The 27,273-nt window shown below is 35.8% G+C and overlaps 1 protein-coding gene across 2 annotated transcripts in view; it reads right to left on the reverse strand.

Moving 5' to 3' along the window:
- Nucleotides 1-8,323: 8,323 nt before the first annotated feature.
- dock11 (dedicator of cytokinesis 11) overlaps nucleotides 8,324-27,273 on the reverse strand; it is a 42,200-nt gene continuing 23,250 nt past the window's right edge. Inside the window, exons 26-34 of one of the 2 annotated variants that reach the window (XM_026266722.1) lie at nucleotides 26,941-27,066; nucleotides 25,451-25,522; nucleotides 23,858-24,004; nucleotides 23,111-23,194; nucleotides 20,048-20,159; nucleotides 18,570-18,608; nucleotides 16,385-16,566; nucleotides 9,028-9,141; nucleotides 8,324-8,437 (exon numbers count right to left, since the gene is read on the reverse strand). In XM_026266722.1, coding sequence (XP_026122507.1) covers nucleotides 8,339-8,437; nucleotides 9,028-9,141; nucleotides 16,385-16,566; nucleotides 18,570-18,608; nucleotides 20,048-20,159; nucleotides 23,111-23,194; nucleotides 23,858-24,004; nucleotides 25,451-25,522; nucleotides 26,941-27,066 — 975 coding nt within the window. In that variant the 3' untranslated portion in view covers nucleotides 8,324-8,338. The remainder of the gene's footprint in view (nucleotides 8,438-9,027; nucleotides 9,142-16,384; nucleotides 16,567-18,569; nucleotides 18,609-20,047; nucleotides 20,160-23,110; nucleotides 23,195-23,857; nucleotides 24,005-25,450; nucleotides 25,523-26,940; nucleotides 27,067-27,273) is intronic. The other variant, XM_026266724.1, reaches the window with a different exon arrangement.

Genomic DNA, 27,273 nt, shown 5'->3' on the forward strand with positions numbered 1-27,273 from the left:
ATGCTCAGATTATTCTCCTTAGATAGAGACACTCACACTCTCACATTTATCTCCTCTAAAGCTTCATAAGAGATCTTGGTAACATCTTGCACCGTGCTCAGCCCTTACGAAAAAATAATATATGGGAATATATTGACAAATATATAATGTGACATATTACATAATACATTTCCAAATATTATAACCGGTGCTAATAATTTTCACTATACATCAATATATGCATTGACAATATAGTATGTATTGAACATATAAATATATTTAGAATCGAAGACTAAAATAAATCTCAGATTTGATCTTTTATTGGTTAAATTGCATATAGAGGTTTCCACATAAATGTGAATTAATTTATACACATACGTATATATATACTTATTCATGGAATGAGTCAAAGCAGATTTCTGGTTCCTTGCATGATTTGCATGAATATGAATATAGGGGGAGATCTGCTAGTATTTATTGTTGTATTACTTTGAATTTTAGAAGGGTTTTTGGTGTGTGTATATTCAAGGAGTTACTGTGGTGCTGAACAGTAGAGCCTGTATATAGAATAACGATTGGACAAACACTTGTAAGATATGATATGTTTAAAAAATAATGGCTGGGCACTTCTTACAGTGATTCCCTAAGTGCTTTAGTATAAGCAGGTGTGCTATTTTAAACTATATATGTTCGAAAATATAAAACATGTATGCAACAGTTCGTAGAGTTGGGAAGAAGAAGGCAGGAACCGGCGAAGATTTAAAGACTTTAATCCAAATAAATAAACAAACTGAAAGTAATGCGGTAAACCCCTCATGGAGGACTGCCACGCGCACACATAATAAAAGATAAACAAAACACAACGTAAAATCCAGGCCTGGTCCTCTATATTATTCTGTATTTTTAATTTACAATTATTTAATTTAAATATATTTATCCTTAATATATTAGGAAATATATTTTCTTTCCGTAAAGGTGGCTATTATTCTTAGCTAGAGAGTTCATTTTTCAATTTTATTTTAAACTCACAATCAAATGACATACATACATGATAATAAAACCCATTGATTTTACTACAGATATATTAAACAAAGAAAAATGTTATGTAGCAACCATAAAATTATTCATCTACAATTACAACAAATTATTGTTGTGGTTATGCATTCATTCAATCAATCAATCCCTTTCCAATGTGTTTGGGAAATGTGATGCATATGCAATGCCTGGCATTGAAGACAAATTTAAAAACATTAGTTTGCTTAAAATATTTTAAAGAACTAGAACTTTTCTTTTTATAGGATTCTCAAGTAAGCTTACAATGTGAAAACAAGTTGCTCCTGTTACAATGTCCTGCTGGAGATCTAGTCCTGTGCATGACAATTCATTCACAAAAGCAAGATGTCTCTCATTTGAAAAATTGTCTCCATCTTTATAAAAGAAAAAGAAGTCAATTTGACCATAACATACTTCATTTCCATCATGAAATGTCACAGTGCAATTGTTTCTTCTTTTGGCTCTGACATACTGCTTTGAGGAATAGACAGTTCGGCCTATCTGAACTCTGCTAAATGCCTTCACAACATTACTATGTAAGCTATGTCCTAAAAACATTTCTAATGTAGACATGTCTGCGCAATCCAGCAAAAGATTGAAGGGAACACCCATTTCTTTCACTCTAAAGGCACCTGTGTTTGAAAAACAAAAATGACTTGTGTCATTTGTCATCTTGGCAATGAAATCAGCAGTGGTATTACCAATTTTGGTGGTTTGAGCAATATTTGGGAGACACTGAATAAGTTTCACTGCATTTACCATTTGTAGAGGAATATTTTGAGTTCCATGAATGAGACGAAGCAAATGTCCATTTTTGTCCTCAAAATGAAAGCAAGAATGGGTCCACAAAGGTCCAAGAGCTCTAACACTGTCTGCTAAATGAACTAATAAGTGAACATTGGCTGTCAGGTATCTGTCACCATAAAGCTCATTCATCTGAGAACAAAACTTCCACAGAAGTTTCTCAGCGTGATCTATTTGTGCAAAGGTTATGGAATCCAAAAGAAGAATGAACATTGCTTCACTTAGCAGCAGAAAGTGATTGTAGAATAGGTTTGCAAGAATACCTCGAAAAACTACTGGCCCAAAGAACAACAACATACACCGGTACTCTGAAGCTTTATAGTACATTCTGTGGACAGAAACAGAGCGAGGGAAACGTGTTTTAAATGGTGGTTGAATTTCACTCATGCGTTTGTCTACTTCACTAATTGATCTGACCATGCTAAAAGAACAGCGTGAGAATTCTGTGGAAAACCACAAATGCATCAAAAGTCGCATTACACCAAGAAGCACAGAATGCATGTAATCAACACCTGTGCCTAAGATCAAATCAAAGCTATTTACTGTGCTGAGGTATGTGGGACCCTTAACTCCACGCACTATGGTTTCTGAATCAAATGACAACTTGGCATCTTCCACAAATCTCGTATGAGTACGTGCAGGACCCTTTGGATCTTCAGTTTGAAAGGGGAAAGTATGCACATGTCCCCTTTCTCCTGTTTTAATTGTCTTGCCAGGCTGTTCACATTTTAAACATCCAAAATGTCCATTGTACTGAATAGTATTTAACACTAAAGCTTTTGCGGGTAAATCACAAGTACCTGCAATGGTTAATACTCTGCAAATAAAGGGACTATCTGATTCATAAAATTTAACAAGGACTCCATCTCTTTGTATATTATTAAGAGTGTCACACAGCGGTTTAAGGAAAGTCAGCATAGATGGTTTTGACTCACCAAACCAAAGACCTGCAAGAATCATGTTTTCTCTGTTTGTACGCTCAACAAAATTTAGTTCATTTATGATACAATAAAAAGGCCACACTGAGAATTTAGAGGACTTGAAAACAGGAATGCCATCTGTGTTCCAGAGTAAGGAAATATTGTGGGAATCACTAAGTAACCCACCACCTGCCAAAAACTTCTGATATACTTGTCTATCATATATATCCTCTACATTGCACTGGCCCTTTTTTTGTCTAATGAATCTAAATTTTAACTTTTCCTCAAAACCTTTTTTTGCGAACAATGCCTTAATTTGAGATTCAATTGGAACTTCAATGAAATATGAAGTTGATACCTCTGCTTCACAGACCTGACACTGGCCGTTATCGCTCTCTACTGACATGTAACAACCGTTGCAATATTTGTGCACAATAAATGAGGGACCTGCATTATCAAAGATTTGTTTGATTTTTTTTAGATTTCCCAGGCACTCTGTTTGATGTTCTACTGGACAATGCAGGGAGATCAATTTGACCAAGTCACTCAGGGCTTTCCCTGTAATTTTGTGTCTATTAGCAAAAGCTAGTATAATGAGAACGCTTTCTGCAGTAGATACAGGAGCATTTTTGTAAAGTGAACAATCACCAGGATTTTCCTTAAATTGAATTTCTGCATCATCATTAAGGTCATTGTCAAATAAAGTGCCATCATTCCAATCAGCATCAATACCATAGTGAATAGGATCAAAATGTTCCACATCACAATCAGTAGTGTACGGAGTGTAGTCTTGTTTTGTATAAAACTCTTCATTAACATTACAAAGTTCAGGTCCGTACATCATAGAAGATCCCTCTGTCTGAGAAATGCCATTGTCCACTCCAAGCACTTCTGCAGAGCAATCATCTGCTCTGTGGATTGACATGTCTCCTAAGGTTGCAGTGTTTTTTTCCTGCAAGAACAAGAACAAACACCAAAGTGTGCAAACTTTCAAAAAACAAACAAACAAAAACAATAAATTCTCACTTTGATGATTTTTCTTCTATATCTTTTAATTTTTGATTGGTCCTTAATTTTCCTTCTCCAACGAGACTGATTAATTGTTATTTGCGCCATCCTTTCTCTTGTGACTCAAGAGTATATACTGTACTACTCAACCAAATAACTTACTTAAAAAATTAAATCAAACAATACTGTGGCAAGTTTATTTGCACTGCTTCTTTTATAAATTAGCCAAACACATCTGACATTGTTAGCTAAAGTATTTTGCCTCACTTGGCAGTATAGGTGTTGCACTGATTACATCAGGTGTGCAGTTTACCTGTGAGCAATGATTGCCATGAATGTCATGGTGCACTTAAACAAGTAGGAGATGGTTCAAACCATAGATACAAATAACCATAAACAACATTTATATTGCCCATTGTAAAAACTGGCATTTTACCACCAAGTGTAATGACACTAAACAGTGAGGGAAGCAGAAAGAGAAGGTAAGTAGCCCACAAAGATCTTTTTATTAGGCATAGTTTATGGTACTGAGAATTTGGTCTTATCCACAGAACAGAGATCAGTGTGATGGAGATACCTAAAAGAATCCGTAACCCAATCAAAAAAAGAAAAGTCAGTGAGCCAGTCACTACCCTACAAAATGAAGAACAAGAAGGTAAATAAGTTTAATAGTTTTGACAGTCAATTGTATTAAAGGCTTCATTTAAATTAAGTCTGTACGTCAATAAGCCTTTGTGTGTCCCTTAGGCTTGCCTTGAACCCATGACTTTTTGAATTGCTGACACTGCCAATTAAGCTATGCTTGCTTACAGTGTTTGGGAAATTTGTGGTGGTTGGATGTTAAATGTAATGTGCATATGTATTGGGGTTTATTATGAATCAAAAAGCTTCAATGTTGTATTCCTAGTGACTATTTATTGACTTTGGATTTATTCTTACAATTACAGGACTTTATGTTTTTCTAACATTTGAAGATGGATATACTGCAAGAATTTGTAAGACCTGCGACATACTTACAGAAAAGGAGTCGCCAATTACTAGCTTTGAGGGACTCATTCCAGGAGCTCGAGTTCTTGCGAGATGGTCAGACAACAAATTTTATAATGCCACTGTAGATCACATTGGGTTCTGTGACCAAAAGCAGGACCCGAGAAAGGGTGCAAAGAAGGACATAAAAAGAAATTATGCATCTGCTGAATCATTTTATAACCAGAATCGGGTCGCTTCTGCACCAGCTGAACATGGTCCTTCCTCTGCACTAACCCAGCCTCCGTCTCCAGGATTGCCACCAACCCAACATCAATCTGTGCAATTACCATGCTCTGTTAAGCCTTTTAATCCACAGCCCATGACACCATCTGAGTATTGTAATCAAGACCAGCCAGGTTTCTTAGATTTAGATGAACATCAAAGACAAACCATTACACATAATTCAACCCCAAAAGAAACATTTTTGGGGCTTCTGTATAACCCGTCTATACCTCACCCCTCAGCTGAAGTTACAATTCAGGATGACCAGCTTGGGTTAGAGCCTGAGGAGTATGAAGATCCCACAGTCAGATCACAGAATTCTTCCTATGAAAATGAACAATGGGAGCCATGTGAAACATGCAAGCTGGAGGTACAGGCATTACTTAAAGAGAATAAGATGATGAAAGATGTGCTTTCCAGCATGAGTAAGTAAAATGATTGCATTTAAAGGGACATTTCTGATTCATTAATAATTCCTCAACCACTGTAAGAGCTTTTACTCCTACCTTTTTTGTTTCAGATCTTGAACACCTACAGGTACTCAGAGAATTTATAGATAAGCTGGAAGACTACAAATCACGTGAAAGTGGGGTGCTGATGCCTCAAACCAGACCTGGCCAACAAGAACTTTACCCAGACAGTGGGCTGCTCTTGTCCTCTACCAAACTAGCAGCTATTCACCAAGAGTCAAAGAAGGACTGTCTTCGTCTTTTCCATCTACTGTTTGATCAGTTCTTCACTCATGAAGAATGTTCAAACTCTGTAGCATTTGGAAAGCATGGCAAAGTCCCAGAGGGCAAGACAATTTTGGATAAAAGTAAAGTAAATGGAATACTAAGTAAGTTCCTAAATCCTTTTTATCAAATGTCAACTTCATGTTCCATACATTTAATCTAATGTTTGGTCATGTTATAGGCACAATGGGATTAAAAGTATAGTTACAGTATTTCCCTTGACCAGTTCATGTAACATTTTCCCTTTTTCCCCAATTGTAGCTTATGTCATGAGCTGCGGCAAATGTCATGGATGGAAACCAGTTGAAAAGTCAAAGCTGAAGAAAGCCCTTATAAACAAGTGTCGCATGAGATCAACTTAAATGTTTATGTAATTGTAGTGTTACATCAATGATGTTGTCATTTACTGGTATTTTATTTTGCTGTTTCTGTATTTAAGTATCTATATGTAGCTGTGCTGCAGTCTAGAATTTGTTAGTTTTTTTTTTTTTAAATGCTGCTTATAAAGTGTAAAAAAGAAACTATATATTTTAGTTTGATATTGTAGAAAACTTGTTTCTCTAAGATTAAAATATGTGTCTTTACAGAGATTGCAAAGTATAAACATAACTCATGTGCAGTATCTAACACTATTTATTTTTTTTATTTTTTTTTATTTGAAGTGCCTTGTAAAAGATTTCCATATTGTATTTTCTTGCCATTGTATTAAGCATGTAAAATGAAACTTGAAACCTACATGAGCAAAGAAAATGTTAACCTCATACTGAGCACAGTAAAAGCAGCCTAACATCTGAGCAATAAAACTTTCTGCAAGACACTAAAGAGCTCTCCCATCTTCATTTTAATACAGTCTCATGGATGTCTTGTCTTCTCCAAATTTACTTTAGTCTCATTTATGTCTATTTGTATGTTCCCTGGGCAATTTTATGAGGAAAATGTGAAGTCAAATCTGAAACCTAAAGTGGACACTGATGAGAATCACAATCATAAATGCTGAGCTTAGTAAGAGGAATCTCTGAGTGAAAACACTTTCTCTAATTAGTGTTGAAAGAGATTACAGCAAGACAATAAAGAGAGTTTTAGGAGAAACATCTGAGACACTGCTGATACTACAACAAGAGCTAACTAAGAATCTCAATTAAGTCTCAGATATTTCTCATGTCTCAGTTGTGTCTACTCTTATTTCTCCTAATGGATTTTAGGAGAAACATCTGAGACACTGCTGATACTACAACAAGAGCTAACTAAGAATCTCAATTAAGTCTCAGATATTTCTCATGTCTCAGTTGTGTCTACTCTTATTTCTCCTAATGGATTTTAGGAGAAACATCTGAGACACTGCTGATACTACAACAAGAGCTAACTAAGAATCTCAATTAAGTCTCAGATATTTCTCATGTCTCAGTTGTGTCTACTCTTATTTCTCCTAATGGATTTTAGGAGAAACATCTGAGACACTGCTGATACTACAACAAGAGCTAACTAAGAATCTCAATTAAGTCTCAGATATTTCTCATGTCTCAGTTGTGTCTACTCTTATTTCTCCTAATGGATTTTAGGAGAAACATCTGAGACACTGCTGATACTACAACAAGAGCTAACTAAGAATCTCAATTAAGTCTCAGATATTTCTCATGTCTCAGTTGTGTCTACTCTTATTTCTCCTAATGGATTTTAGGAGAAACATCTGAGACACTGCTGATACTACAACAAGAGCTAACTAAGAATCTCAATTAAGTCTCAGATATTTCTCATGTCTCAGTTGTGTCTACTCTTATTTCTCCTAATGGATTTTAGGAGAAACATCTGAGACACTGCTGATACTACAACAAGAGCTAACTAAGAATCTCAATTAAGTCTCAGATATTTCTCATGTCTCAGTTGTGTCTACTCTTATTTCTCCTAATGGATTTTAGGAGAAACATCTGAGACACTGCTGATACTACAACAAGAGCTAACTAAGAATCTCAATTAAGTCTCAGATATTTCTCATGTCTCAGTTGTGTCTACTCTTATTTCTCCTAATGGATTTTAGGAGAAACATCTGAGACACTGCTGATACTACAACAAGAGCTAACTAAGAATCTCAATTAAGTCTCAGATATTTCTCATGTCTCAGTTGTGTCTACTCTTATTTCTCCTAATGGATTTTAGGAGAAACATCTGAGACACTGCTGATACTACAACAAGAGCTAACTAAGAATCTCAATTAAGTCTCAGATATTTCTCATGTCTCAGTAGTGTCTACTCTTATTTCTCCTAATCGATTTTAGGAGAAACATGGGAAGACAAAGCTGACACCTAATTTAGACAATAAAGAGATAATTCAAGCTTCTCTCACCACAATCTCAGTTTTGACTCTCTTAGACATCTCTCATTTGCGTCTATATTTGTTTCTCCTAAGGAATTTTAGGAGAAACATCTGATAAACAGCTGACACTTAATCAAGAAACATAGGAGAATCACAACTATGTCTCCTGAGCTTAGAAAAAGCAACCAATGAGCAAATAGTTTTTCCTCTGGGACCAGCTGTGAAACACACAAACACAGACAAATGTACACATACTGTACTGTGTGTGTGTGTGTTACTTATAATGACCGTTGGCACAAAAAACTTTGATACTCACTAGGTTCCTTATCAACAATTGTGCTGCTTCTGCGGCTATCCACTGACAAATCATCCCGGTACTAAAGGAGATGGGAAAACAGGAAGTGCTTATCTGACTGCCGATCAAGAAATTGCAAGGTTAACATTTGCACTAGGACATGGCGTTTAAATGTAGCACTCTTATGTCTCGAGTTACAACAGAGCAAAAGTAAACCGAATCAGCAAATACTAAAACCATGTACACACACCCACAATCAACACATAATGCTGGTAAAAAAGGAAAATAACTCATCCATCTGTAAACTCGAAGACAGCATGTTTAGTTTTTTTGGGGGACTGATTTAGAGCATACTCCAAATTGTGTACAACTAATAATTACATTATGCAAAATATCAATTTCAAAAGGTTTCAGATGGACATTTGAGAGTCGAATTAGAGTTGTTTTCCACTCCACAGTCTGTTTCTGTTAAGATAACAATGAAATATTGACAAAGCCTGTTAATATTTTCCTAAATGCCTCTGATTTGTCTTACCTTTTTTGGACTTACATTTGAGAAGTTTCAATGGAGTTTTTGATTAAACAATATGCCTTTCATAAAATATTGATTGCACAAAACAGATGAAGACTGAGTCATTGCAGATAATGGATAAGAGAGAAATGCATGTTTACCATGAGGCCGAGGCCATTTCTGCAGAGTTGCCCCGGGCTGTTCATCTGACTCAGGTTCTGATAGAGCAGCTCAAAGATTGGCAGGTACAGCAGACAGATGCGGGCCTGCTGATTCTGTCATCAGATCAAAGAAAAATGAATGCTTCTGAAACACCGTAGCAGAAAGAACGGTCGCTAGCCATCAACTGCAACTAAAAGAAATACTTAAGTGTTTGTTTTACTGTGCATATTTCATTTATGCTTCCATGATTTTAATAATGCATAAACAAACAGAAAAAAAAATGCTACAATACACAATAATTCAAGCAATAATATTGTTATATTACACAAAAATATACAAAAATTGATGTGGTCATAGCTAATTGGTTGACAAATCAAAATAAGTCTCTATCACCGTCATTACTATTAACCATAAAAAACTATTAAACTCAAATAAAGCTTGAATAAAGCAAAATATAAATATTAGAATTAAATGGTAAAATGTTACTTGGAAATTACCTTGAGACATTAACCACATTTAAGCTGAATTTACTAAATAATATACTGAATATAATACACTCAATATTCAGTTGACGCTTTATAACACTTTATAATAACTTTATAATAACTGCATGCTATTAATCATTAGTTAAGCATTAGGAAACAGTTAATTCATCATTTATAAAGCATTAATAGACATTTATAAGCAGTTTTTCAGTACAGATATAAATGCTTTATACCTGATTTAAAAGCATATCTATAATGCATTTAATAATTGTTTTTTCATACTTTATTAATGATCAATTTATCATTTCTAAATTAAGTATAGCATTATTTACACACCAGTTATTAAGGAGTTGTCAATGGTTCATAAGATCACTTAGAAATTGTAAGTAAATGTTACAGAATATTCTAAATTAAAAAATGAGAAAACAAATCTGAATAATAATAATAATCATGTCAAAAGCAAAAAAAAAAAAAAAAACTCATTTAAAATAAGGGTATACAAATAATACTAAAATTAACACTTTTCTTTAGGATATACTTAAATTATAAGGCACATTTTTCAATTAAAGGAATAGCATTTGGAACGATGTGATAATGTCATAGAACTATAATAAAATCCCTCACCTTGGCTTTATCAAGCGCCACTTAAACAGAAAAAGCCTAAACTTCTAAGACTTCTAAGAAATATTCTTGGAATGACCTATCCTATGATTTTAGCAAATGAACAGCATTTTTGTCCTTTTTGTCATGTTGTTTATACAGTTAAGCATATTTCACACAGAATCTGCTAAAAACTAAACTCCTTCAGCTTCTGATGTTCACTGTTTTCTGGAAATGATCCCAAGATTATCCCAGAGGCTAAGGCACCGGTGACTCACAATGTTGTTTAGAGCAAACAGATCCTAGTGGCTTCTCAAGAAATGCGATTGGAGCAGGAGCTCGATAGCCATGTCTGTGCCAACGATCTGGAACTTAGATCTGGACTCATTGAGCCTGGCATTTGCATAACAGACAGATGTCTGTTCTTGGATAAGAGCAAACACAATGTGCAGCAGTTATTTACTATGGTGACAACGGCACGGCCATAACTGGAGGATTTCTTTGCATTGTTGTCGGCCACCCTATTTGATAAAAGATAAAATGCAAAACCACAAATTTCAATAACATCGACCTGCTTATGCATTGGGGTCATCTCAACCTACTGCATCCCTGTGCAAGATGTACAGAAAAGTTTAACTACAATTATTTGTGGTGCGAAGTTTCAATTAATATATTACAACATTTACTTGAATTCAATCTGGTATTTCATTTATTACCGTGGGATATTAATGCACCAAAAACATTTTTTTTGCATGTTGGATCTGCCAGACAAAACCAGCTAATTTGTTTATGTACGGGTTAAAGGTACACTACACCTGACAATATTTCATCATGTTTTCACCCTCGTGCCACACAATACGACCCCGGTTTCCGATCTTCTGAAGCAAAACAGTAGGCGTTTGTGAAAAAACTCTTTAAACTTTTAAAACCCTAAACCATTACTTTTGGCCAGGTGTCATATAAGTTAACGCTTGACATAAACGTCCCACTTGAAACTTTCACAAAACGTCATGTCATCAGTGTTTCAGCATCCCTTCTCGCGAGTCACACAGTTTGTTCATTAACATTTCTGTCACACGCTTGAGGCATTCGGCCAATCACAATGCGCTGGACAGTTGGCCAATCAGAGCACACCTCGCTTTTTCAGAACAATAAGCCTTGTAGAAATTTGCATGTTTCAGAAAGCGGGGCATAGAGGAGACACAATAATGTACAGTATGTGGAAATAATGTGTTTTTTTAACCTTAAACCGCATAAACACACTGCATTACATCAAATACACCAAATAATGTTCTTTTTAGCAACATTATATGACCCCTTTAAAATATTTGCCACCTCACTTCCTTTCTGAGCATTTGGCAATGGTGGAAGCCATTTAAAGGAGAGTTGAGGTCTAGACAGCAGTGATGGCCATGACATTTGCATTTGGGCATTGGTTATGCGGACTATGTGCGTGCATCAAGTGCATGTTACCACTCTCTATTTCACATGAGGAGATATATTTTTTGTGCACATTGTTGGTTGAGGAATTTTAGCCTTTATATCAATGGAAACTGTTTGTTGTATGAATTTAACATCGAGTCATTCAATGTTGTTGAAATCTTGGTAATTTCTGATGATTGTTTAATAAGATTAATTTGTGGTTAAATGAGCAGCGATATAATTGTGTTTGATCATTTAGATTTGTAACTGATGACAATGTTGTTGTCGTCCCTTCTTTATAGTAACCACACTTTGATCCACATGTTGAGCCATCGATAAAGTGATTAATGGAACTTAGTTTTACCCAGCTTCCATAAAACTTTGAACAACTCATTAAGACCAACATCAGAAATATGTAAAGTGACACATGCAAAACAGCAATCTGTCTTCTGTGAACAAAGGTTAAATATAGCTGCAAGCAGCGATGTCGGGCTCAAGCCATCAGTGCAACGCCACCCTGGTGGCATTGGGAAAACTGTGCCCAGCGGGCATAAGCATTTACAGTAACCCTCTGACAATCAAGTTTTAAGGGATGTGGCAGTTAAAGGGTTAATCCGACCAATCTAGACTTTGAAATCACATACACAGAACAATATATATAACTTTAGTAACACTTTATTTTAAAATGTATAAAAAATGTATAAGGTGTGCATTGTAGCTGACACCTATATGAACACATTACAATTGTTTTGTGACTACAAGTCTTTCTTCTCAAATGCTATTGAGTGGTCGCGAGCGCGGATGGGAGAATGGCGCATATTTGTTTTTTTTTTTTTTTGAGCAACTGGTGACCCCTCTGGGAGTTGGTGCTCTACGAAGACTGCATACTCTGCATATAGGGAGCGGCGGTACTATCTGGAAGATATATTCCTCAAACCATCGTACAAGTGAAGGTGATGCTAGCCCTTCAAGAATCGCTCAAAACCTTTTCAAGTGTACAGTTTCCTTTTATTGCATCTTGAAATAAATATTTCTGAATTCTGAATCAAACTGGGTTGTGTTTATTGATTTATTTTATAAGACAACTGAAACTTTAATCTCCTTTGTAATATATGTGCTTTTGAACCAAGAACAATGTATTTAGAGATGTATTCCTGCTTAATAATGACTATTATTAAGGGAAAAGGCTTTATAATCATGAACTATTTACTAATGCTTAGCTAATGAGTGCAGTTATTATAAAGTGTTACCAATGCATTTACTAATGTTAACAAATTAGACATTATTATACAGTGTTACCAAACCCTTTAATAATTTATTAGTGTTTTGTAATGATTTTAATGACCTATAAGCATTTGTGAAATAGTTTTGCTTGCATTGCAGCTTAATCTGTCAGTTGAAGAGTTTCACTGTTACATCCATGAGATTAATAAATGTCATGTCACGTCACAGGTTGTCATAGGTCAGTATCAAATGAGTTTGAAATTATAATTTGCAGCACAAATAAGGCTTCTTAGGATGTTTTTAAATCCCTAAAACTGTCAGAAAAGGATAAGGCCTAAGAGATTTCTTAACCTGTGATGAAAGGAAAAAAACACCACCATTAGCAACAACAAAAACAATAACAATTTAAAATATATATATTTTTTCCTGATTATTAAAGGAATGATTAGGTCTCTCTCTCTCTCTCTCTCTCTCTCTCTCTCTCTCTTTCTCTCTGCCAGACAGCCCCTCCCTACAATTCACACACACTGTCAGTCACCAAAGATTCACAGTCACCAACCCCCTCACACTCACACTCCCCCTCCCTCTCCCCCTCCCTTTCCTCACACAGACGGAGTGGCCAGAGTGAGATCATGTCAGTTGAGAAGTCTGACAGTTTTTTCTTTTCTTTTATCCATACAGTGTTGTAAAGTCATGAAACTATGCATATTTCCTCAGAATGATTTGATCTCTGTATGAAAACATGCCTTGAAGTGTTTGGAAGCTGCAATTTAGACATACAATACAATTAATGTTTCCCTTCTTACTGTCATTTCAAAAAATCACCACGTCAAAACCGTTCAAGCTAACCAAAATCCGTTCGCAATTTAAGTTCCTCGATGTTGTTTCTTCATGTAGTCAAAGTTTGGTGTGTATAGTGTACTTCCCATGTGAGGAGTATGCATTAATTCACAACTGTAAAATCTCAAAAATACACATTCAAATCAAAATAGCTGACTTCCTGTTGATCGTAGCTTATGACTGTGAATTAGAAAGTTGTCCGTCTTGATAAGAACAATTTAAGTACCGAGTTTGGTTTCTGTAGCTAAAACTAAATAAAATGCATTATTATTATTATTAGCTGTACACTTGCTAAACATTTTTAAATATAAACTTATGCAATTGTGTATATATATATATATATATATATATATATATATATATATATATATATATATATATATATATAAATTCAAGTGTACAGTTTTCTTTTATTGCATCTTGAAATAAATATTTATGAGTTCTGTGTTTGTTTATTTTATTTATTTTATTTTTTATTTTACATTTTTTTAGGGAGATTACAGCCTTTAATCTCCTCAAAATAAATGTGCATATAAACCATGAACAATTTAATTATAGCTGTATTTATAAAATGCTTACTAAAATATTAATTTTGGGAGAAGGCTATATAAAGCATGAACTGACTATTTACTAATGCTTAGCTAAGAATTGCAGCTATTATGAAGTGTTACCAATGCATTTACTAATGTTAACAATTGAGACATTATTTTAAAGTGTTACCAAATCCTTAAATAATTTAAAAGTGTTTTGTTATGATTTCATTAACCTATAAGCATTTGTGAAATAGTTCTGCTTGCATTAAAGCTTAGTCTTCATCTGTGAGCTGAACAGTTTTACTGTTACATCCTTGAGATTATGTAAATTCAAATAAATGTCATGTCACAGGGTGACAGAGGTCAGTATCAAATGAGTTTGAAATTATTATTTGCAGCACAAATAAGGTTTTTTAGGATTTTTTTAAATCCCTGAAACTGTCAGAAAAGGATAAGGCCTAAGATATTTCTTAAGATGTAATGATAACAGCACAATTAGCAACAACAACAAAAAAATAACTATTTAAAATAAAGTTTTTTTTCTGGTGATTAAAGAGATGTTTAAGTCTCTCTCTCTCTCTCCATCTCTCTCTCTCTCTCTCTCTCTCTCTCTCTCTCTCTCTCTCTCTGTCTGTCTGCCACTCAGCTCACACCCCTCCCCCACTCACACTCACACACACACAGAGTCAGCACACAGAGTGACAGAGTGAGATCAGATGTCTGACAGTTTTTTAATTTTCTTTTAATCATACAGTGCTGTAAAGTCATGAAACTATGCATATTTCCTCAGAATCACTGGTTTTCTAAATTAAAAATGTTTTTTAAAGGTTTGGAAGCTGCAATTTAAAAATACAAGACGATTAATGTTTCACTTTTTACTGTCATTTCAAAAAATCACCACGACAAAACCGTTCAAGCTAACCAAAATCTGTTCGCAATTTAAGTTCCTCGATGTTTTTTCTTCATGTAGACAACGTTTGGTGTGTATAGTGTACTTCCCCTGTGAGGAGTATTCATTAATTCACAACTGTAAAATCTCAAAAATACACATTCAAATCAAAATAGCCGACTTCCTGTTGATCGTAGCTGATGACTGTGAATTAGAAAGTTGTCCGTCTTGAAAAGAACAATTTATGTACCAAGTTTGGTGTCTGTAGCTAAAACTAACCCCCCCACTTTTGACAAAAGGTGGCGCTATAGAGTGCCTCCTTCACGCCCTTTTAAAAGCTTTTGCCATTGTCTAGCTATCACTAATACTGATATGTGTTTTGAGTTTCATGTAAATCTGAGCTTGTTGTCTGCCTCAAACTCACCATAACAGAACATTCAAGTTTGACACGTTGCCATGGCAACACTATATCAGATATCAATATCCCCACAACAGATTTACATCGGCCGTGTTTTGTCATTATTCTGATGAAGTTTTAAGTAAATCGAGTAAAAATAAGATGCTGAATTCAAAGCATTTGGAAAATGACACACTTCCTGCTGCCAGTTGGTGGCGCTATAACGTTGACTCTTAATAGCCACATATATACAATCGGTATCATACAACGAACAAACCCATGAAGTTTGATCAAATTCAGGAAATGTATGTGGATGTTATTAGACATTTCCTGTTTCTCATTTCTTGCCATAAGTTCCACGCCTCGCCACGGGCAAACCGTTCGAGATATCAAAAATCCCCTCGCAATTTTTCATCCTCAATGTCTTGAGATCATGTTCACCGAGTTTCGTGGTGAACGGGTTGAAAACCTCAGAGGAGTATTTCAAATTCCAGAGCATGCTTTTTTTAAACAGCCCTGAATAGCTGACTTCCTGTTGGGCGGAGCCTATGACATAAAGTGTGAAAGTTGTTCGGCTCAATGAGATCTATAAGTGTACCGAGTTTCATATAAATACATGCAAGTGTGTGTGAGCTATGGTTCAAGAATTCTGACTGTCTTCCAGGGGGCGCTGTAGAGCCCCTGTGCCACGCCCTGGTCCCAACCTCTGCGGCGTCCTGATGGCCGCAGATTCCAATGTGTGTGCCAATTTTCAAGAGTTTTTGAGCATGTTAAGGCCCCCAAAACACCCCGGAAGGTTTAATAAAAAATAAAAATAATAATAACAAGAATAATCCTTAGAAGAACAATAGGGCTCTTCGCCCCTTCGGGCTTGAGCCCTAATGACAACTGTCTATTTAGCAGCAGGGACAGAAATTGACCTGTCCTTTCTGAAACAATGCATGTTTGTATAACTATGTCGTTTACCTTAAAAGCATTGTATCTGTCATCCATGGCATGTTTGATCACGAGGTTCTTGAGTGCGGCGACAGCCAGCTGTCTGATCTCGGGGCAGCCCTGGAGTCCTTCAGCAACCTCTCGCAGGAGCAGACCCACCAGGAAATGGTTTTTGCAGTAATCCTCAGTCAGGCTGTACTCCAAACTCTGATCTGAAACACATTATTTCAGGGTCAGTGGCGTTCCGTACTAGTAATATGTCTAGTAATATGTCATTTTTGCATTTACAGTATTATGCGCATGTTTTTGCAATCGGTGTGGCCTTTTATTAAAAGTAACAAGCAACACTTTCATTTCATGCATCCTAAAGACGCAGTACTTTTAAAGATGCATATATGCAAATGGTGCTTAACATACAGGTGTAACAGGTAAGGCTCCTGTGTTGAGTCACTGACATTTGTGATAGTGAAAGGCAAAATTCAAATGAAAAGACAGTGTCTAGATGGCTGGCTACTTTCAAATGCTTTCTGAAAGCAGACTTCACTGCATTCCAGACATCAAACAGAAGATAAAGAGTGACAGAAAAACCTTGAAAGCATGTAGTATTATTATTATTATTGAAAATAGATCATGCAATTATAAATAGCCTTTGACAACAATACAGTAATCCTGATGACAAGTTTTTATCCACGGCCGACAAGTAGTTATTCACGAACAATGGGAAATTCTGTCCGTTTTTACTCACCCTCATGTTGCTTTAGGCATGCATGATGTTATTTAATCCTTGAAATGCAAAAGGAGAGTATCTGAAGAATCTTCTCAAAGTGAAAACTGGCTCAGTGAACAAATGATTTATTTTAAGCTAGACTAAATAAATCAGAGTTTAATTGATGATGATTCATGATGAGACATGATTCAGCCTCAGCGTAGAGGAAGATTTGAAGTATTTTCCTCACACAGAGATGTGGTTTGGCTTCAGAAATCTTACATAATATACACTGCCATTTTTTTTATTTTTTTGAAAGTGAAGTGACATTCAGCCAAGTATGGTGACCCATACTCAGAATTTGTGCTCTGCATTTAACCCATCCGAAATGCACACACACAGAGCAGTGAACACACACACACACACACACTGTGAGCACACACCCGGAGCAGTGGGCAGCCATTTAAGCTGCGGCGCCCGGGGAGCAGTTGGGGGTTCGATGCCTTGCTCAAGGGCAAGTGGTATTGAAGGTGGAGAGAGAACTGTTCATGCACTACCCCCACCCACAATTCCGTCCAGCCCGAGACTAGAACTCACAACCCTTCGATTGGGAGCCCAACCCTCTAACCATTAGGCCACAACTTCCCCTGTCCCTTGGAGCAGATATCAGCATATTAGAAAGATTTCCGAAGGATAATGTGACACTAAAGACTGGAGTACTGATGCTGAAAATGCTGTTTTGTCATTAAAATGAATGAATTACAATATTTAAAAATATTACTGTGATCAAATAAGTGCAACAGGGCAGAAGAGACTTCTTCTGAATCCTTAAACTTTTGAATGGCAGTATTTGTCATCTGAACTACGTCTACAATGTTTTCTGTCACGTTTGGAGCTTAGGTCACTGTGAACACTCAATGAATGGAAAATGCTACTGAAATACTGAAAAACAATATATTTAGTTTTGGCAAAACGTGAAGGTGAGTAAATGATGAAAACTATTTTTGGCTGAACAATAACTTTTGAATTCACTGTGATCTGAACAGAAAACAGAAGAGACACATTTCCCCACATTTTTCTAAACAACAACAGTAATAAAAATCAGATTATAACAAATGCACACAAGATGTTTCCGCACTCGTTCTCTAAGTTTAGTATATTACATAGATAAAAAGAGCAAGTGAGGACAGGACAAGACAGACAAATATAGGATACGCTTCATTACAGCAACAAACGTCTCAGGTAGTGTAAAAACACTGCCCTTTTCATTTCTGTTTTGTAAAATCATATAAAAAATCCTCTGACAATACACATTTACTCATTGAATTTCATCAGAGCATAGCAAATGTGTTATGCTTGGTGACAGAAAAAGCAAAGGCGTCAACCTGAAGTGTCAAATGCAGTTAGACAGCGATTGATGAGTGATGCAGGAGCAAAGCAAGGCAATTAGTGAGGTTATCAGGATGATTATCTGACGACTGGAAGTGCGTTTGGGTCGGCATCACCTACCTACGACACCGAAACACTCCGCCGCATACGAAATAAAATCTGAAATAATGAATAAAGGAAGCAATCATGCAGGATTGCCATTTTCAGTGGTGGGAGTGAAGCTGTGAGGGTGTGTGGCTGTGTGCAATTTAAAGTTAATGTTTTCTAATCATATGTGACCCTGGAGCACAAAACCAGTCTTAAGTCTCTGGAGTATATTTTTAGACATTTAGATTTTATGCCAAAAATCATTAGGATATTGAGTTAAGATCATGTTCCATGAAGATATTTAGTAAATTTCCTACTGTAAATATATCAAGACTTAATTTTTGATTAGTAATATGCATTGCTGAGAACTAAAAGGACAACTTTAAAGGCGATTTTGAATTGCAGATTTTCAAATAGTTGTATCTCGGCCAAATATTGTCATATCCTAACAAGCCATACATCAATGGAAAGCTTATTTGTTCAGCTTTCAGTTGATTAAATAACTTACTTATTCACACTTAGTTAAACTTAAGACTGGTTTTGTGGTCCATGGTCACATATTTCACACTATCACTGTTTTCCCTGCAATTTGATCAAATAAGTGAACTTTTTTTGTTGTTTTTAACTCCTTTTATATAAATATATGTTTGCATCTTTGTGTGAATATGTATATTAGTTTCACAAACTACAGGAAAATCACAGTGAATATTATATTTTTCCATGTTTTCCATGTCTTCCATGTCTTTTGACTACATAAAAGCCAAATGCAGTGATTTATCTCCGATTGATCAATGATAAGCATCAGCAGTGAAAATCGTATCTTTTGCGGTTCAGGCCATTAGAAACTAGGCATGATGAAAAACAGCTACCTGCAACATTTCTTCCATTGAAAATGAACCACTAAAACCTCATCTTAGCCAAAATAAATTAACATAGAAACCAGTGAAAAAATATTTACCATTTTTGCAGTATTTTGATTTAATAAATACAGCCCGGTGAGATTTCAAAACCATTAAAAACCATACTGATGCCAAACTGCAGAAAGTAGTGTACATACTGTGCACAGTATTCATCATTTACAGTGCACACATGTGTTTTATGTTAGTAAGCTTATCCCGGGCCTTAATGAAAAGACTGAGAAGTAATTTTATCTGAACTTCATTTGAACTGTGTTAAAGAGGAGACACTCAACACTGACTCACTGAACATTTCAGTTAAAAAGAGTCTGTTTTTTATTCTTTTCTAAAACTCATGACAGCCATTAAATTAATTATACCTGAACTTGTCAAATCCAGTGTTTAGGGTGATTCATGCCTTAAATTATATGTTAAGCTTGACCGTCATCACGCCCCATTTCGTGACACTTAAATCCTTGTATAGCTAGGTTTTCAGGTTCACGTTACATGGCGTAAGGAATGGTGCTGTTGTGGTGAAGTTGTTAGACTGGGTTGGAGGGGAGGATGAGGGCAAGAAGAGCCATGGAAAGATAGTTGGGGGGTGGAGAGACCTACCCTGGACTCGCTGCAACTTGGTTCGGCCGAATGCCATGGGCAGGTTTAGAGGAATGTAGTGCTCATGGTTGCAAACCGTCATGAGGAAATCAAACTTCATCTCTGTAAGCACCTGTAAACATTGCAAAAAAAAAGTGATAAGTGAGATAAAACAGATTTACTGCAAAAGCATATCTGTACAAGTTCTGACAAGCTACGTTCATGTTTTAATTAATGTCCGAGTTCAGCAACAGAGACAGCAACTCTTGTTATTAAGGAACTGTTACAGTGATTACAAATTAGGAAGTATAATATTAAAACTGTTATTGCCGATAACCAATATCAAATGCCCATAATATAATATTTTGTTTAATTGTAATGTATTATTTCAAATTCTACAAGTGAATTTAGGCATTACAACACTGCAATGTAAAGCATGAATTAAATGTAACAATTTTACAAAATGTAATTTATCTAAATGTCAGCTAAGGTAATCTAAATGTAATCACAGGTGGAAATAAAAATGCACAATTAAACATCCAATATAAATTTATACTGAAAAAAATAATAAAAATCGAATTATATGCTTCTATTTATATCGTGCATGCCTGACATTTTTTTAGATTATCAACAATCATTTTTACAGTGCATAATGAAAATTCATCATTTGCTTCTGTTTTCCCAGCTTTGCAGTCTAGACAGGAGATCAGAGTGGTAAAAAAAAAAAAAAAAACTCGTAAAAGGCTGAGAAAAGAGCTTTCAGCAAATGATCAAGCATCATTATGGACTGGGATTGCATTACATCCTACAACATCTCAACAGACCTGGGAATTACGCAAGGATCCTATTTGTGGACTTCAGTTTGGCCTTTAATACCATCATGCCTGACCTTTTCTCAGACAAACTCTTACAGCTCTCCATGCCCACCTCCATCTGTCAGTGGATCACCAGCTTCCTGACAGACAAGCAGCAGCTAGTGAGGCTATGCAAACTCACATCCAGGACTATCACCATCAGCACTGGCGACCCTCAGGGATCTGTGCTCTGCCCACTGCTCTTCTCTCTCTACACGAATGACTGCACTTCAGAGGACACCTCTGTCAAGCTCCTGAAGTTCACAGATGACACTACAGTCACTGGCCTCATAAAGGAGCTGTCGGCGAGAGTGAGAGCTATGATAGCTATGATTGGATGTTCAGTTTAGCGAACGATTCAGTGCAGAGAATTAAAGCAAAAGTGATGAAAACAGACAGAAGACAGAAGGCTGTTTAAATGTTACATGATCTTTCCCAATCATTCTAATATGCGAATATTTTTATAACATATGGCGCTTTTCCACTGCATGGTATGGCACGGTACGGTTCACTTTTGGGGGGTTTTCCACTGGGAACAGTACTTGGTACCTGGTGCTTTTTTAGTACCACCTCGGTTGAGGTTCCAAGTGAACGTGTAAACTCTACTGATCACTGATTGGCAGGATCACTACCTTACCTACACTACCACTACGTTCACTCCCTGCATCACTGAAATTGTGAAACAAACACAACAGAACCGCTAGATTTAAATCAGTAGAGCCAGCGAAGGATTGAACACAACTGTTTTGAACGAGTGCACCTTTTTAACAACCCTAAAATGGCTGTTTCTTTGTCTGTTGAGAAAGTAGAGATGTTCCTTTCATTGACAGCAAAGAAGTGGATCCAGTCGTAGCAGTAGTGGCGACGCAACAATAACGACTTCTGAATAATCCCGCCCACTCTAAAGTGATACTAACTGCAGTGAAAATGCAAACCGAGTCGAGCCGTACCGTATCATACTGAGCCATCCCGAGTCGAGTTGTATAATAGACTCCATTGCAAAAAAAAAAGCCCCAGTAGAGCTTGTACTTCCTTCGCTGGCTGAGTAAAATCAACCTGCCACACAGGTGCTGCTGAAACAGTTCTGGTCTGCCATCATTGAGTCTGTCCTTTGTTCATCCATAACTGTCTGGTTAGGTTCTGGTTTACCAAATCTGACATCAAGAGACTACAATGGACAGTCAGGACTGCTGAAAGGATAATTGGTTCCCCTCTGCCCAGCCTCCAAGATCTTTACATCTCCAGAGTGAGGAAAATGGCTAAAAAAAAAAAATCACCTTGGACTCCTCACACCCAGACCAATGTCTCTTCCACCTGTTCCCTTCTGGTCGGCGCTACAGAGCACTGACCACCAGAACAGCCAGGCACAAAAACAGTTTTTCCAAACTGTTAACAATTAATCATCATAATTATACACTGTCCATAACATTAATATAGTTATCTGACATATTTATATTAAAATGCACACTTTGTAAATAACATATCTGCACACTAATAACATACCTGTACATTTATCTAAACAATAGTTTTTTTTCCTATACTTCTATTTCTGTATATATAGTACATTATTTAGGCTTTCTTTTTTTTTATCAGTGTTATATTACATCCCTACTGTGTTATTATTATATCTTTGTGCTTTCGTCTACACTGGAAGCTCCTGTCGTCAAGTCAAATTCCTTTTGTGTGTAAACAAACTTGGAAATAAAGCTCTTGTCATTCTGATTCGGATTCTAGACAGGCTATGGCACATTGAATTTGCAAGTCAAAATGAGTCATACATGATCTTATGAGATGATATCCCACAATAAAACTCTTGCGATATCAACAGCACAGAAGAAGAGCGCAGAGAAGCTTTTCCACAAAAAAACCTACATGTCACACTCATTATCTGGATGTCTGTTATGAAAGACCACACAGAGAAGAAGATCTCTGAAGAATCAAAACCTAAAGAAAGGAATTTCTTCATACCAATTTTTTCAAGAAAGAGAAATTAAGAACACTGAAATCATTGTTATACTGTTCAGATTTGACATGTTTTAGTATGAGAACAAAGAAAAGTCATTGTACTTTATAGCAGAATTGAACTGGAAACATCTAAAACTCTCTAATGTTTCCTTGAAGACCACCGTGTTGAAATAAGAAAAAGTATACCAATTAATATCAATAACCTACTGATTAACTGTAAGTTGTATTGCTTTGAGCATGTAATGCATGTTGAACTGTTGCTTACCTTTGGATCTTTCAGGCCGAAGCCACACATGTAATCATTTATCAAGCTGAAAGCAAATCCTCGGTTCATGAACGTAAGGCAGCGCTGTGCAGGAGGAGAGTTGCAATCACAACAATGTAATGCCACACAATGAGTTTATGTGAAAAAAAAACAATAATCAAGAGTGAAGTGCAATTAAACTTATAGTAGACATATTATATATGAACAATCAAATCTGTTTGACAGTGAGGAGAAAGAGGAGCAGGTTTAAGTTTGCTTCAATATCTTCAACGTAGGCCAGACATGTAGACACGAATTAAGCTTGACCGAATGACAGATACAGTAGTGACTACAAAAACATTTTCATCATAACACACTCTTCTGGTGACCAAGCCCAAATGTTGAAACACTTCAAATAATAGCTATTACTAGATAAAAGTTGATAAAATCACTGATCGTGGGGTATTTGCTCCAGGAGATTAAACAGGTGAAGGTTCTACAAACTTTTATCTCTTCAGTTTAATTATTATAGTGAATGGCACTTGAAAGGTTAAAGGTTAAAGTGCAACTTGTGCAACTTGTGCGCATTTTTAAAGAGCATGTAGACAATGCAATTCAAACAATTAAACTGAAAAATAAAACGGAAATGGCAAAAATAAAGATTAAAATGAAATATTTAATACGAAACTGAGTGCTAGTTTGTGCTCAAGACACATGTCTAACAGCTGTGCTGTAAAGAGTTAGGCCTGACCTTATTAAAATCCTCACCTTGATGAAGCAGGCCAGGCTAAAGTTGACGCAGCGGGCCTCCTCTAGGATCTCCACATAGCGTATGGTGATGTGAGGCATGATTGACAACAGCAGGCACTGCAGCGCTTGCTGGAACGATTCTGGAAACCTCTGCGCTCGAGGCATCTGCAGGAAATGCACAGTAGGTGGTTTCACATCATCAAAAGTCACATAGCAATGCTGTGAGTACCACATTGTTGGAAATGCTCATTTGTAAGTAATGCAGGATTTTATCTGATTTAATTTCAGCTGTCGATAGCTTAGATAATCGAACCCTATTGAAGTCCAATTTGAACAACTGAGAAAACATTTTGTGTGTGTGTGTGTGTGTATGCAATCTGTTGTGCTGAAGTTATGTTTGAACAACAGACTTTACACACCAGCCTGACATACACGAGTCACAGATTCAAGTATGCAAAAAGGATTCAATGCAGGGCCCCAGACTGTGACCAAATGGCATTTTGGGACCATTTTTTCTGCCGATGCGACTATTTCCAGCACTTTAATGCTCTAAAATGATCCAGTGTGAATGTTATTTTTAATGGGATGAACAAAATATACTTTGTGGTAAACACACACTTATGTAAAATTGTAAAAAAAAAAAAATACATCAAATCACAATTATAACCAGTAGACAGCAGCATAGGAGGATGTACTGGCAATTTTTTTCCTCTATATTTTGAAATTACAAAATCACTATTATAAAATTCCAAATCATCAAGAAATCAAATTTTGTCACAATTTGACTTTTTTTTCATGTATAAAGTAAGAAAGGTCACAAACTTTAGCTACTAAATCACACATAATCACTGAAGCTGGTCAGCTCCATATGCTAGAAGAATAATGGTACATTTAATAAGAGTGGAATATATAAATTCTCTGTATATAAGAAGTAGATTTTGCACCTGTTGCTGTTGTTAATAAAATTGATTTTGTATGCATCTTAACTCAAGCTTAGTGCTTTACTGTCAAATCTGTATAAACTAAAGAAAAATACACAAGAAATAAGCATGAAATATTAGAAGTAACTGCACTTATTAATGCAAAACAATGCTAATTTTCTGATTAAATGATCTTTATTTTGAATAGCCCCACACACCACCCCCAGCGCCACCATCTGCAGAACTTAGTGGTGCTGGCGCCACTGCTCCCAAATGTTAGTCTGGAGCCATGCATGGCATGTCAGATAGGTCTGAACATGTTTGGGATGGACTGACAGAAAGCTGAAACTGTTAAGCACTCATTGTACATGCAAAAGGCAACTCTGTGTCAATAGTACAGTACAGCGCAGCTTTGTTTATGAGTTTAACGGGTGTGTTTCCTCCCAGATACCTTGATCATGCACACATCTGAAGAACGAGGAAGTTAACCGCATGATATTTACAAAAGCCAAAAGTGGAGAGCAACATCCTGCTCGACAGCCCAGGATTATTTACATCCAGCTATGCTTTACCGAAGATGATCACTAAGAAAAGAAATTGGAAAGGAATGTCCTATACATTCCTCTAACTGATTTAGAAGTTTCTTTGAGATTACTTTAAAGTGTAAAATATGGGAAAGGATTATACTAACTTTCATTCTGTTGCCGTCCATGAGGTATTGTGCCATTGACTTGGCCATGGTCTCAAAGAAGAACCATGAATACTGTAAGACAAGACAGGATTTAATAACAATAATAACACAGATGAACATCATAAATGTGTGCCAATACATAAACACTTGAGATATATATAGATACTGAGGCCATATTACACACACACATTAGCATTCAAAAGACTGAGGTCAGTAAAAACATAGAAAATATTTAAACAAAATTATATTTGAAAATATTTTAATATATTTTCAAATATAATTAATTCCTGTAATGCAAAATGCCTTATTTCTAATATGCATATTCTGTGCTAAAAAAAAAATCTCTTTATCATCAATCCTAATTTTTTTTTTTAGAAAATAGAAAATTCAAAAGAACAGCATTTATTTGACATAGAATTATTTTGTAACATTATAAATGTGATTTATTTAATGCATCTTTGCTTGCTTAATAAAAGCACCAATGTCTTTCAAAGAACAAACAAACATTTTGAATAAAAATATAAGATTAAATCTAAAATAATACTATAATAATATTAATATGTATGCATTATGATATCACAATAATATGAATGTGTGCCACTATATATGAATTTTATACACTATACCACAGCATAAACACAAAAATAAAATTGAACAGTCTAGCTGAAACAATGGACTTATTATTCTACTACACTACGATATGATCTCTGACACCAGCCAAAGTCAAACCAGTATTCTCTTATCTAATTATGTAAAAGCAAGTTCCCTCAAACCTAGTTCTAAGAAAGCGTTGAGAACCGAATTCCAAAAAACTGTGTCCTTGGAAATGTTTATGTAAAGACTTTAAGGAGACGCAAAGTCTATATGTGACCACAAAACCAGTCATAAGGGTCAATTTTGAGAACTGACCCTTATTTATAGCACATTATCTGAAAGCTGGATAAATAAGGTTTCGATTAATGTTGGGTTGATATGGATCTGACAATACTGAATATATTGAAAATCTGGAATCTGAGGGTGCAAAAAAATCTAAATACTGAGAAAATCACCTTTAATGTTCTTAGCAATGCATATTGTAATCAAAACTATATATTTATGGTAGGAAATTTACAAAATATCTTCATGGAACTTGATATTTACTTAATACCCTGTTGATTTTTGGCATAAAAGAAAAAACGATACATTTGACCCATACAAAGTTTTTTTGGCTATTGTTAAAAATATCCCCTAGCGACTTAAACCTGGTTTTGTGGTCCAGGGTCACATTTGAAATGTGGTGGTTCCATTGAATTTAATACAATGAGAATGTTCCAGTGGTACAGTCATATTATTTGGGTGTAGTATTTTTAGGACAACCCACCAATTCCTCATAAATGACATGGACAATAAACCGCAATTCTGAGGGAAATCAAAAAGATAATAGACAATAAACACAACAGCGCCCTCTGCTGCACAAAAAGAGTTGGTCATATTCCGAAAAGTTGGGTCACCTTGAGGAGTTTGTTGCAGGTGTTGAAGTCTGCAGTTTGTTTGAGGATCACAGTCACTGCTGTAGCCAAAACTTCATGTGTGGACACAGAGCTTGCTGAAGTTGTGTTGTTGATCCGAAACACATACTGCAAAATAAAATATTGGGTTTATTTACACTTGTTTAAAAGAAAAGCCAACAAAGCAGTTACGGTGATATCACTGTCGCATGTTGAAATTTAATAATTCAGATATTTGTATTAATTTGATCACACAAATCAATATTTTTGTGATCAAATTAATACAAATATCCGAATATATTTGGTCAAAATCCCGTGTTATGAAAGATGAAGTGC

This window comes from Carassius auratus, chromosome 7, assembly GCF_003368295.1.
Source record: "Carassius auratus strain Wakin chromosome 7, ASM336829v1, whole genome shotgun sequence".
Lineage (NCBI taxonomy): Eukaryota > Metazoa > Chordata > Actinopteri > Cypriniformes > Cyprinidae > Carassius > Carassius auratus.